Consider the following 14277-nt stretch of genomic DNA (forward strand, 5'->3'; position numbering starts at 1 on the left):
TCCTCCTCTCTTCTTCGTTTCCTCCTCCTCTCTTCTTCTTTTCCTCCTCCTCTCTTCTTCTTTTCCTCCTCCTCTCTTCTTCTTTTCCTCCTCCTCTACCTCTCCTCCTCTTCCTTTATTCTTCTTTTCTTTATCTTCCTCCTCGCTATCTTTCTCTTCCTATTCCTTCTTTTTCTCTTCTTCCCTCCTCCTCCTCCTCAAAAACCGTAAATTTCTCCTCGTTGTCTTCTTCCTTTTCTTATCCTCCTCCTGCTTCTTCGTTTTCCCCTTTTTTTCTTCCTCCTCCTCCTCCTCTTCCTCCTCCTCCTCCTCCTTCTTCTTCTTCTTCTTCCTCTTCTTCTCTTCCTCCTCCTCCTCCTCATTCTTTAAGCAAACAAAACAAACTTTCTCACATTCCTTTCGTCATCTTTCCGTCTCAACAACCCTCGAAAGAAAGTGTCTAGGCGGCATCAAGACGGTTTACAAGATTTACAAGACGGTTTATAAGATTTACAAGTCGGTTTACAAGATTTACAAGACGGTTTATAAGATTTACAACACGGTTTACAAGATTTACAAGACGGTTTACAAGACGATTTACAAACGGCTTACAAGACGGTTTACAAGTCGATTTACATGACGGTTTACAAGATGATTTACAAGACGATAAGATCTGTTGTTGTTTGCTTTGTTTTTGTATTCCTTTGCGTTCCTCCTCTCTCCCTCTCTCTCTCTCTCTCTGAAAAAGGACGATCGCTGCCTTGTATTTTTTCATCTCCTCCTCTTCCTCCCCCTCCTCCTTTGGCACAATAAGACGAATTATTGAAAGACTCTTCATCCTTTATTTTTCACTTATTTTTTAGAGAGGCATATAAGTCACCTATTTCTTCTTCTTACCGGTATTATTATTATTATTATAATTATAATTGTTACCTCCGCCAAGGAGGTTATGTTTTTGCCCATGTTTGTTTGTCCGTCAACCCTATCAACTTTCCTCGAAAAGATACTGAACGGATTTGGATGAAATTTTATGGTAGGGTGGGCCATGGGCCAAGGAAGAAATGATTAAATTTGGGGGAGGATCCGGAACCTATATCCGCGGATCCTGATCCCATTCCTTTTTAATGGCAATGGCATTGGCGAAGGTATGCGCTGGGTGCCTTTGGTTATTGTTACTACTACTACTACTACTACTACTTCTATTATTATTATTACTACTATCATTTGGATACTGTAAGGTCAAATACCTATATTTTTTTCCTTTACCTCTTCTTTCGCATATTCATTTTCTCTTTTCTTTCTCATAATCTTATTTCCCCTCTTCTTTCTCACCTTATTTTTGTTGTCTTTCTTCCCTACTTTTTTCCCTTCCTTCCCATATTCATTTCTCCTCTTTCTTCTCATATTCATATTTTCGTCTTCTCTCTCATCTTCCTCTTCACGCACATAAAGCAAATTCACTGACATTTCCCTTCGTCATTTCTCCCCCACAAAGATAAAAGCTTTCTCAATCGTCATCTTTTCATTTAATCCTATTTCTTTCTCTTCCTCGTCTTCTTCCTCCTGTTTCTCTTCCTCCTCCTCCTCTTGTTTCTTTTCCTTCCTCCTCCTCCTCCTCCTCCTTTTCTTCTACTTCTTCTTCCTCAACCTTCTCCTCCTCGCCTTTTTTTTATTCTTCCTCCTCCTTCTTCTTCCTCTCCTCGTCCTTCATCCCTCTCCTCCTCCTCGTTTCTCTTCCTCCTCCTCCTCCTCCTACTTCTTCCTCTCCTACCCTCTCTCCTCCTCCTGTTTCTCTTTCTCCTCCTCCTCCTCCTATTCCTCGTCCCCGTCATCCTCCTCCTCCTTCCCTTCCCCCTTCCTCCTCCTCCTCCTTGTACCATAAAGTTAGTTTTTTCAGACGGTTTTTTATCCTTTTCGTTCAACTTGCTCTTCACAAAAGGATTTATATCGCTCAATCTTCCTCATTTCTTCTTTCTCCTTTTTTTTTTTTTCAAGTTAATGGATTCATCTTCTATTTTTTTTTTTTTTACTATATATATCTTTTCTTCCGTTCTCTTTCCTCCTCCTCCTCCTCCTCATCATCATCCTCATCATCATCATCATCACCATCATCATCAACATCAACAGTATCTTCATTCCCCTTCTCCTTCTTCCTTCTTTTTTTTCTCCTTCTTCTTGTCTTCTTATTTTTTTAATCCTTCCTTTCTTTAAATTTAACTTTCTTCATTTTCTTCAAACGCTCCAAACAGACTGTCTTATTTCCTTATATTTATTTTTACTCTATCTATCTATTTATCTATCTATCTATACTTGTCTATATTTCTGTTTATATATGTCTGTCTGTCTATCTGTTTACCTAGTACTTACCTACCTATCTATCTATATTTATCAATGTGTCTATATAACTATCTATCTGTCTGTCTGTGTATCTATTTACCTACGTACCTACCTACCTACCAATCTATCTATCTATCTATCCTCCTCCTTGCCGTCACATCCTCCTCTTCCTCCTCCTCCTCCTCCTCCATCTCCTTCTCCTGGCCATCACATCCTCCTCTTCCTCCTCCTCCTCCTCCTTATTCCTCACTGTCTTCATCTTCTTTGTGCTCAAGTTACCGGATTTTTCTTCTTTTATGAGGGACGCGCATCATGAAGAAAGTTAAAATTTCTCTTTCTTCTTCTTCTCCTCCTCCTCCTGATCATCATCATCATCATCATCCTAGTCCTCGTCCTCCTCCTCCTCCTCATCATCATCATCATCATCGTCATCATCACCATCATCCTCCTCGTCCTCCTCCTTTTCCTCCTCCCTCTCCTCCAAGTCAAAGTCCTACAACTCCTCCAAATCTCTCCTTCTTTCTCCCCTAGGACGACCAAGGCCCAACGTCTCCTGGCACTACGAGGACGAGCTACTGGATGATTCGGTGGAGCTCCGTCGCGGCTCCGTAACCAGCAACACCCTGACACTTCCGGAGCTCACGCGGCAACACCTGTACCGTGTTCTCACCTGCCGAGCGTCCAATTCCAACCTCTCCATACCTATCGACGCCACGGTGACGCTAGATATGAGTTGTGAGTACATTTTGAGATGTTATAGTACGATTCTGTGAGCTTATGAGAGTACTAACCCGTTATTTTTGTGAGCGTGTGAGAGTTTTAGCCTATTTCTAACTCTCTATCCCCTAACTCCTTCCTCTCTACACCTATCGACAACACGTGACGATGGATATGAGTTGTGAGTAATGATGAGAGGTTTTGTGAGATTCCGGTAGGGTTCTGTGATGATGATGATGATGATGATAATGAATGATAAATGAATGATGATGATGATGATGATAATGATGATGATGAAGAAGAAGAAGAAGAAGAAAATGAAAGGAACGAGGAGGAGGAGGAGGAGGAGGAGGAGGAGGAGGAGGGAAAGCTTGTAACTGGAGAATTGAGAAGTTGAGGAAAGGAGAGAAGGAGGGAAGGAAGGAAGAGGGAAACTGAAAGAGAAGGAAGGAAGGAAGCAAGCAAGCAAGCAAGGATGGAGGGAGGGAGGAAGAAAGAGAAGAGGGGAAGGAAGAAGAGACAGTAGAATGGAGTAAGAAAGAAAAATATAGGAAGAAGGGAAAGAGGGAGGGAAGGAAGGAAGGAAGGAAGGAAGGATGGTTGGAGGGGGAAGAGGAGAGAGAGAGAGAGAGAGAGAGAGAGAGAGAGTAAAAGCTGAGAGGGAAGCTGTGAGATCAAGTACCGGTAAGTTACAGAGTTAGTGTGTGTGTGTGTGTGTGTGTGTGTGTGTGTGTGTGTGTGTGTGTGTGTGGATAGATGGATGGACGGGGAAGAGAAGGGAAGGAGGAAAGAGGAATGTTGAAGGGAAGAGGAGGGAAGGAGAGAATGGAGACGGAGATATTTTGGGTAGACACAGAACAAATCACCCTCGTGACACACTCCTTCCACTCATATATAAACAGAATTCCACCATGACAGAAGTGATGACATGTGAGTAACTGTCCTACAACCAGTCAAGTGTGCTTTGTGGGCGCGTGACGAGCGAGCGAGCGAGCACCACGTCATCACAATTCCCCTCTGATACAAAATTACAGGCGGAATCTCGGGTATTTCATGGCCAGAGTTCATGCCAAAAAATACACTGTTATGCCCTTTTTCAAGCTGACTTCGTAATTGAGGCGTTCACCAATCAGAGCCGAACACTCCCTTGGAACACTGGCGATTCCAAGAGGGTCCTACGGAAAAAAAAAAAAAAAAAAAAACAACGATTGGTGGAAAACAGAAAAAAACGAAAAAACTAAAAAAAAAAAAAAAAAAACAGAAAAGTGTAAAACTGTGGCTTCATTTTGGGGGCTCAGAGATTTTTTATGGGGAGAGAAGAGAAAGAGACGAAAATTAAAAAAAGAAAGAGAAATTTGAGAGAGAAGTGAAAAAGTCAAGGGAATAGAGAGAGAGAGAGAGAGAGAGAGAGAGAGAGAGAGAGAGGAGGGAAGACTAAGGAAAACAAAAAACATATCAAAATGACGCACTCAAAAACAAGAAGCGAAAATTTTTGACACCAGGAGCTAAAATAACAGAGTAAGAGGAAAGTGATCAAATAAACAAAATAAAAATATAAATAAAAGACTACTGGAAAAACTGTGATTGGGAGATAGTTTTAAAAATGTCTATAATTTTTTTGCCTGAGGTCAGTCCTAAAAAAATTATCGGTGGATGGATGTGTGTGTGTGTGTGTGTGTGTGTGTGTGTGTGTGTGTGTGAGAGAGAGAGAGAGAGAGAGAGAGAGAGAGAGAGAGAGAGAGAGAGAGAGAGAGCTGTTAGATGAAGCTAGGCTAGTCCTTGGAATTAAAAGATTTTGGTTTCCTTATCAGTTACTGGAGTTTACGTCTCTCTCCCCCCTCTCTCTCTCTCTCTCTCTCACACACACACACACACACACACACACACACACACACACACACACACACACACACACGTTTTCCAGCACCTCATCCTCTTCAACCAATAGTACCACATTTAAAACAAACCATGCCAGTGTCCCCAAAGATTTGTCACTTTCTACCTTATTCTTGAGCTTTGCCTGAGTCTCCCAAGTCTCCTCATTAAGCAGGGGAATATCTTGAATCTCTGAACGGTAGGAGAGCAAGCAGGGAACCAGCAGTCAGCAGGAACTCCCTATAAAGCCAGCCTACTTCCTGCTTACCATCACACATCCTACACTGTCAGATAGCTTCAGATCATCAATTTACAGCCAATCCGGTGTTGTAATCCACTAGGTCAATTAGAACTCTCCAGGACACCAAAAGACCCCCTTCACCCTCTCCTACATTGCCTCTTGTCGTTGCTGTGGGCTATCTGTCGCACCCAAGGCAAATACTGGAACTTTTAGGTAGAAATGACAAGCATGTAAACTGACCACTACAGCACTCCAGTCCCACTCCCCCCTTTCCTTCATCTTCTTCTTCCTCCTCCTCTTCTTCATCATCTTCCTCCTCCTCCTCTTCATTATCTTCTTCTTCTTCCTCCTCCTCCTCCAGAAGTGACCCTTAAATGAGGACAAGGAACAACCAATACACAGGCACATCATACACTTATCCAGACACTGCTTTTAAGATGCCACAAGTCACTTAAGAACGCCACTAAGAAAACACAGCGTCTTTCCTCCACTTCCTCTTATATCACACTCTTCTCCTCACATTGCTCGTAAAATACCAGGCAGTACAGTTGCCTCAAAAAGTGATGGCAGAGTATCCACAAGTTTTCATTCGGCAACAAAGCACATACTCGTACAATACAGAGTGAGCGAAGCATTCTCAATCTCTGCCATCACTTCTTGGGGTGACTGTACAATACGCTAAGGCAATATTTTCTCCTTCCACACCTATCCCTTTCTCCCTCACTGCATATATCTGTCACATTTAACATTCGCAGCTCGCAATCGTGGACAGTAACATCAGAAGGCCGATACCCCCATTCTGAACAGGCCCAACATTTTTATACGACAGCTCAATAAAGTCTATGCATACAGGTCTTTCTCCTTTTCACTCTGCCTTGCGTATACATGGGAATTATACATGTGAGATATACATGAAGAGGACAATGTGTGAGAGTGTACAAGTGTATTCCCGCCAACACAGGTGTATGGGCGCAACACCTGGCCAGAGACAATGAACTAATAAGAACTGTAGATTAAAGACTGAAGATAACCTTGATTAGAACAGGTAAGGGCTTTAAGCAGGGTGGATGGTGAGAGTTATAAATCTATGCGTATGTATGAATGGAAGAAAGGGCTTTAGGAGGGAGATATGGATGTTCTGAATGGATAAAGAGAAATACGTTTGGATAAAGACATACACATTTATACACAAGGACTGGGAGCCAAAGAAAATAATTGAAAGTACACAGCAGGGGATAATATGGCACTGAGATGGTAATGGAGGAAGAGGAATGTCCAAGGGAGTGAGGGAATTGGTGAGGACACAATAACTTGGACGTGATTCTCTCGTGGCTATCACCTGTCTGAGAGCTTCCAGGAGGTGATGATGATGATGATGGTGAGTGATGATGACTAAATAGGTTACAAATGTATGTCTTTAAGTGTCATTACTCCTGATTCCTTTGTGTGTGTGTGTGTGTGTGTGTGTGTGTGTGTGTGTGTGTTCTCTTCCTTCCCCAGCTCCGCCTCTGGACATAAGAATTCTAGGCAATCTGTCAAGCTTTCTTAAGACGAGGGGTACTCCCTATTCTCTCTCTCTCTCTCTCTCTCTCTCTCTCTCTCTCTACCTACCTACTTACCTACCTACCTACTAACCTTTCTCTGTATCTATTTCATTATCTATATGTATCTGCTTATCTGATCTGCCTATCTCTCTACCTACCTTACTATCCACCTATCCATCTATCAATTTATCTATCTATTCACCCATCCCTTATCTCTCTCATCTCCCGCAGTCCCGCCCCTGGATGTAAGGATTCTCGGCGACCTATCCAGCTTATCTGAAGGCGAACGGTACGCCATCGTCTGTGAGAGTTCCGGGTCCCGTCCTAGCGCTTCCATGACGTGGTGGAAGGATGGGATGATGATGACGGATACGAAGAGCCAGGTGAGAGTCAATTAGGCCAGGTGAGGGTTAATTAGGGAAGGTGAGGGTTAATTAGGTCAGGTGAGGGCTAATTAGGGCACGTGAGAGTTAAATAGGTCAGGTGAGAATTTAAGGTAGGTTCGTCCAGGTCATTGTGAGGACAGGTAAAGGTGTAAGGATATCAAATTTTGATGATGATGATGATGACTGATGAATGGTGGTGGTGGTGGTGATGATGATGTGATTTTCTCCCTCCTTCCTCCAGATCTTTAATGAGGGCAATGTCAGCAGATCCACCTTATACCTGATCCCCACCCTCGCTGACCACAACACCAACATTAATAATAATAATAATAATAATAATAATAATAATAATGATGATGATGATGATGATGATAATGATATGATGGTGATGATGATGATGATGATGATGAGGGTGTAATTCTCTCTCTCTTTCCTGCAGATCTTCAATGAGGGCAATGTCAGCAGATCCACCTTATACCTGATCCCCACCCTCGCTGACCACAACACCTACGTCTCCTGCAGAGCTAAGAATCCAATGGTGCCCACCGCCGTCTTGGAAGATTCGAAGAAGCTGAGTGTGGCATGTAAGTCGTGTATTTATCTATCTGTAAGTCCTATAAAGGGTGGCCACAAACAAATCGCCTCCATGTCACCCTGTCCTCCCATCAAACTATGTAAGTCGTGTATTCATCTTTCTATGAGGCTATTATTAATCTATCTGTGAGTCCTATAAGGGGTGGCCACAAACAAATCGCCTCCATGTCACCCTGGCCTCCACCATCCAACTGCATCATCTCCAACTCACATGCCTCTCCCCCATATTCCTCTCCACCCCAACCCTCATTCTCAGTCTTCTCCTCCTCTTCTCCCCTTCCACTTCACTCACATGCACTCTCCAAGTCAGTCTCACATTTTCCACTCTCTCCACATTTAAAAAGCTCTAAGGGTTTCCTGAAATTACTTGATTAGCTCTTTACAACCCCCCACAAACAAAAACACCCCGTCACACATACACACACACACACACACACACACACACACACACACACACACACACACACAGGAAAAGGAAACATAAAAGCAGTATACCTTATACACAGGTAAACCAAACACATCATGCAGTCCCACAAACACCAGTCAGTGGGGTGGGCAGGATCCGAAAACAGGAAAAAAACGGGACAAACAGGAAAAACATACAAGCAGGGGGAAACCACCATGATTAGAGGACATAGTGAAATGGGATATGTGTTTATTTATTTATTCATGACTCAAGCTTTGATAAAACACACACACACACACACACACACACACACAGTCATGGTAAGGGAAATACAATATGGCATAACATCATTATCTGACCTATGACCATTGACACATACACACACACACACACACACACACACACACACACACACACACACACACACACACACACACACACACACACACACACACACACACACACACACACACACACACACACACACACACACACACACACAGCCATGGTAATGGATGTACAATAAGCCAGAACATCATTATTTGACCTATGACCATTGACACACACACACACACACACACACACACACACACACACACACACACACACACACACTCCAAACAGTTGACCTCAAGAAGCATGATAATACTCACAACGATATTGATTCATTTATTGTCCCTCCCCAAACACACCGTTATGATGATGATGATGATAATGATGATGATGATAATGATGATGATGATATGATGATGATGAGGAGGAAGAGGAGGAGGAGGAGGAGCAGTAGAAGGAAAATGAGAGGGAGGGCGATGTTGATGATGACGATGACAATATGCTAATTCTCCCGCACCCCCTTCCCCCTCAGTCACCCCTCGCCTCTCCCTCGCACCTGGACATAATCTCGACATGGATGACATCAAAGAAGGCGATGATGTCTACTTTGAGTGTGGCATCAAAGCAAATCCACCCGTCTTCAGAGTTCAGTGGTTCCATAACGTAAGTAATAGGAGAGAAAGGATAGGGTCGACTTATGCAGCTGTCTAGTTAGGTTGGGATGGGTTAAGTTGGGTTGGTTTGGGTTGGGTTGGGATGGGTTGGGTAGGGTAGGGTAGGGTAGAGTAGGGTAGGGTAGGTCAGGTTCCATTACATATAGGCTACACTCGAAGGAAGGTCTGAGAGTGTAGTATAGAACGATTGAAATAGTTTAGAAGAATTAGGCTGGATAGATGGATTGTGGTTAGGGTAGGTTAGGATGGATTGCAGTTAGGGTAGATTAGGATGGACTTAGATTAGGATGGATTGTAGTTAGGACAAATTAGGATGGGCTTAGGTATGGATGGATTGTAGTTAGGGTAGATTAGGATGGACTTAGGATGGATTGTAGTTACGGTAGATTAGGATGAAATTAAGTTAGGATGGATTGAAGTTAAGACAGGTTAGGCCCATTACTTAGCCTTACCTTAATCTAGCCCACTACACAGGTATTGATCGCCACGAAGACTTATTATTAACTACTGACATTTACGCTCAAAGCCCCGCAAATCATTCACACTGGCTTTTACAAACTCATTCGTGATTAAATGGCTCTGAACCACCGAGGCCTTGACCTGTACATATCCCTTTAATTAACAAAAGGATTAATGTTTTTTCTGTGACACTAATTCACCACATAAACAAAAGAGCGTCGGAATTAATAGATGTTTTTTTAATAGCAACTTTCGTTCCCTCATCGATAATTTGCAGTATTGAACAAGCATTCTCTGTGTTTACCTGTATCAGTGTATATTAAAACCAGTGTACACCTTTGGACTCAGGGAAAAGGTATAGGAGTCTAGAGCCCCCCTTTCTAGTGGGTTCAGGGCATCAGTTAACCACACATGCTCTGCCTAAACAATCTCTCTCTGGCCAGGTTTCTTTCACCCACTTATCATCTTCCTCTGTCTGATTTTTGAAACGATCTTTTGACCATTTCTTCTGAGTTTCTGGTATTTTTGCCTCGACTGTTTGAAATATATATGACTCTACCAGCTCTCTCTCTCTCTCTCTCTCTCTCTGATATACTTTAGCGGTGTAATACAGAGCAACCAAGCATCTCTGCAACTTTGTAAACACCTACCCTTTCTTTAACCATCTTCATTGCTTCTTCCTCTTCACCCACAGCCATACCGCTTCTCTGTCTCTCCATTACATAGCCTCTGTGTTCCACGGCAAAGAACTATGGCATAACGTAAGCGGCAGTGTGATAAAGAGGAACCAAGCTTCTTTGCAAACATCCACTCTTTCTTTAACCACCTTCCATGCTTCTTCCTCTCTTCAACCACTTCCAAACTACTTCTCTGTCTCTCCATTACATAGCCTCTGTGTTCCAGGGCAAAGAACTATGGCACAATGTATGCAGCAGTGTGATAAAGTGGAACTAAGCTTCTTTGCAAACAAACACTCTTTCATTAACCATCTTCCTTGCTTCGTCCTCTCTTCAACCACGTCCAAACCACTTCTCTGTCTCTCCATTACATAGCCTCTGTGTTCCAGGGCAAAGAACTATGGCACAACGTAAGCGGCGGTGTGATACAGAGCAACCAAAGCCTCGTACTACAACAAGTGGGTAGGGAAGCAACAGGTCATTACACATGCTCTGCTACAAATCTTCACGGGATGGGCCACTCCAACGCCGTGCACCTCAACGTTAAGTGTAAGTCTGGAGGTGTAGGGAGGATGTAGGGAGGGTGTAGGGAGGTGTTGGTATGAGAGAGGTGTGTGTGTGAGCTTTCAAGGGCGTGTGTGTGTGTGTGTGTGTGTGTGTGTGTGAGCTTTCAAGGGCGTATGTGTGATTGAAGAGTGTGTGTGTGTAAGTGGGTTTGTGTTGTGTGGGGAAGGGGGTTTGTGTTGTGTGTGAGTGAGGGGGTTGTGTTGTGTGTGTGTGTGTGTGTGTGTGTGTGTGTGTGTGTGTGTGTGTGTGTGTGTGTGTGTGTGTGTGTCTAACTATTTATCCATCCACCCATCCATCCATGTTCATCTATCCATCCATCCACCCATTCATCCATCCATCCATCTATCCATCTATCTATCTATCACTAATCTATCCTTCCATCCATCCATCCATCCACCAGGCTATCTATCCATCCATCCATGTCGATCAATCAATCCATCAATCCACCCCTCCATCCCTCCATCTATCCATCCATCTACGTATGTATGTATCTATCTACCTATTTATCTATCTATCTACCTATCTATCTACAGTCGCGCCCGTATGTCGAGGGGGACAGAAGGTGGTTTACGGAGGAGGGAAGCAGGAGCAAGTAAACATCACCTGTAGCGTAGAGGCCTTACCTGACCCTACGTCCTTCAGGTAAGTACAAGGCAGGTGTGTGTGTGTGTGTGTGTGTGTGTGTGTGTGTGTGTGTGTGTGTGAAGAAATCAAGGAAAAGGGTGAAAATGTGAGTGGGATAATGGTGTGTGTGTGTGTGTGTGTGTGTGTGTGTGTGTGTGTGTGTGTGTGTGTGTGTGTGCGGAATGTGGCTAGCTATATGGCGAAAGATGCGAGTCAAAAAAAAAAAAAAAAAAAGGAAACTACAACAGAAGTGAAAAAAAAAAAAAAAGATGAAAAGCAGGACAAAAACGGAAAAAAAAAATAATGATGGTAAATGATGGAGGAAAAAAAAAAGGAGAAAAATATGGAGTAAAAAATGTCTGGAAAAAATGTAATACAGCTAATGTGGAAAAAGGGAAAAAAAAGGTTTAGGAAAAAAAAGGAAGGGGCAGGTAAAACACACACACACACACACACACACACACACACACACACACACACACACACACACACAAAATGAAGGGACAGGTAAAACACACCCACACCCACACACACACACACAAGGGGCAGGTAAAATACACACACACACACACACACACACACACACACACACAAGGAAGGGACAGGTAAAACACACACACACACACACACACACACACACACACACACACACACACACACACACACACACACAGGGAAGGTAAAAAATTGGGTACGTGACAGGGGGAGGAGGTAGTAAAAAGGGAGAGGTGTGGGTAGAAATAGGATGGGTGGGTGAAAAAAGTAGGGGGAGGAGGAGGTGGGGAGAGGATGGGAGGGGGAAGAGGAAGGAGGAGGACTGGGAGAGGAGGAGGGAGAAGGATGAAGGTGTGTGGAGAAGGAGGAGGAGGAGGAGGAGGAGGGGGAAGAGGAAGGAGGAGAAAGGGGGAAGAGGATGGAGGAGGACTGGGAGAGGAGGAGGGACGGAGATTAAGGTGTGTGGAGAAGAGAAGGGAGGAGGGTGGAGGAAGGAGGGAGGGGGAAGAGGAAGGGGGGGAGATGAGGAGGTGGAAGGAATGGGTGATGAAGATTTGGGGAGGAGGAAGGGGGGAGAAGGATGTGGGAGAGGAGGATAGAGGGAGGAGAACAAGGGGGAGGACGATGGGGAGGGGAGGAAGGGAGGGAGAAGGAGGAGGAGAGAGGGACGAGGGATGAAGGAGGAGGGGATGGGGGGAGGAGAAACAGGCGAGAGAGACGGTTGTGGAGAAGGGTGGGGGGAAAGAGGGGAGGGGAGAAAAGAGGATGTAAAGGAGGAAGGTTAAGAAGAGGAGGGGGAAGAAAGGGGAGGGGGAGAAATATGGAAGGAAGGGGGATGAATTAAAATACGAAGAAAACAGAAAAACAAATCACCATAACCTGAAGTACAGAGCTACCTGAAGTATAGAGCTACCTGAAGTATAGAGCTACCTGAAGTACAGAGCTACCTGAAGTATAGAGCTACATGAAGTATAGAGCTACATGAAGTATAGAGCTACCTGAAGTACAGAGCTACCTGAAGTACAGAGCTACCTGAAGTATAGAGCTACATGAAGTATAGAGCTACCTGAAGTACAGAGCTACCTGAAGTACAGAGCTACCTGAAGTACAGAGCTACCTGAAGTATAGAGCTACCTGAAGTATAGAGCTACCTGAAGTATAGAGCTACCTGAAGTATAGAGCTACCTGAAGTACAGAGCTACATGAAGTATAGAGCTACCTGAAGTATAGAGCTACCTGAAGTAATGTCATGCAGGTGAGTAATCGGCAACACACACACACACACACACACACACACACACACACACACACACACACACACACACACACACACAAGGACAGAGTAGTTCCTAGAGACGCTCACCCATAAAAAAAAAATCTGAAAAGAGACATAGAAAAAGAAAAGCTAATAAAAAAAAAATGAGGTAGAGAAATAAAAGACTGGGATGTGAAAAAAAAAATAAAGATTGAAGGGAAGAGGGGAAGGAGGAAGAGGGGAAGGAGGAGGAAGGGAAAGAGGAGGGAGGAGGAGGGGGGAGGGAAGGAGAGAAAGTGGAGTAAGACGTGGAATACGGTGGAGGAAAAAATAAAAATAAATTCCATTACAGAGACGTTACCTGAACCATTTTTTTTTTTTTTAACCTGAGTCGTGGGAAAAAAAGATGAAAAAAAAGAAAAAAGGCCAGTTGAAAAATTTTGAGGGTTTGGGAAAGAATAAAGGTATGGAAAAAGATGGAAAAAAAAGTGATGGAAAAATGTCTAGGTCTGGGAATGAGGTTGAAAAAATCTGGTTTGTGAAGACTGGTGGAAAAAAGGAAGAGAAAAAGGGTAAAGATAGATAGATAGATAGATAGATAGAGAGAGAGAGAGAGAGAGAGAGAGAGAGATTGGGATGTAGAAAAAAGGTATGAGGAGAGAGAAGGAAGTGGAAGGGAAGGAGGAGGAAACGAAGAGGGAAACAGAAGGAAAAGAGAGAAGGAAGAAGGAGGAAAAAGGGAGGAGAAAGAGACGAGGGAAGAAGAAGGGGAGGGAAGATAAGGATGGAAGAGGAGAAGGGCGAGCAAGGGGAAGAGAAGGGGGGAGAGAAGGAAGGGGATGAGAAGGAAGGATGAAGAGAAGAAGGGAAGAGAAGGGAGGATGAAGAGAAGAAGGGAAGAGAAGGAAGGATGAAGAGAAGGGAAGTGAAGGGAGGATGGTGAGATGAGAGGAAAAAGAGGAGGAAGAAAAGTAGGGCGAAGAAGAAGGAAGAAGAGGAGAAGTGAGGGAAGTGGAAGAAAATGGATGATGATGATGATGATGATGATGATGATGTGGAGGAGGAGGAGGAGAAGGGGCGTCAAGGAAGGTCGAGGGAAATGTGGAAGAAAGTG

The 14277-nt window shown here is 43.8% G+C and overlaps 1 protein-coding gene across 1 annotated transcript in view; it reads left to right on the forward strand.

Moving 5' to 3' along the window:
- LOC145416103 (uncharacterized) overlaps nt 1-14277 on the forward strand; it is a 138368-nt gene that overhangs the window by 78684 nt on the left and 45407 nt on the right. Inside the window, exons 5-10 of the mRNA XM_080285195.1 lie at nt 2848-3051; nt 6925-7076; nt 7519-7663; nt 8945-9075; nt 10612-10771; nt 11323-11431. Of these exons, the coding sequence (XP_080141321.1) occupies nt 2848-3051; nt 6925-7076; nt 7519-7663; nt 8945-9075; nt 10612-10771; nt 11323-11431 (901 nt within the window). The remainder of the gene's footprint in view (nt 1-2847; nt 3052-6924; nt 7077-7518; nt 7664-8944; nt 9076-10611; nt 10772-11322; nt 11432-14277) is intronic.

The sequence above is a fragment of the Coenobita brevimanus genome, chromosome 104, assembly GCF_032717465.1.
Source record: "Coenobita brevimanus isolate Jiangsu-jjx chromosome 104, ASM3271746v2, whole genome shotgun sequence".
NCBI classification, from domain to species: domain Eukaryota; kingdom Metazoa; phylum Arthropoda; class Malacostraca; order Decapoda; family Coenobitidae; genus Coenobita; species Coenobita brevimanus.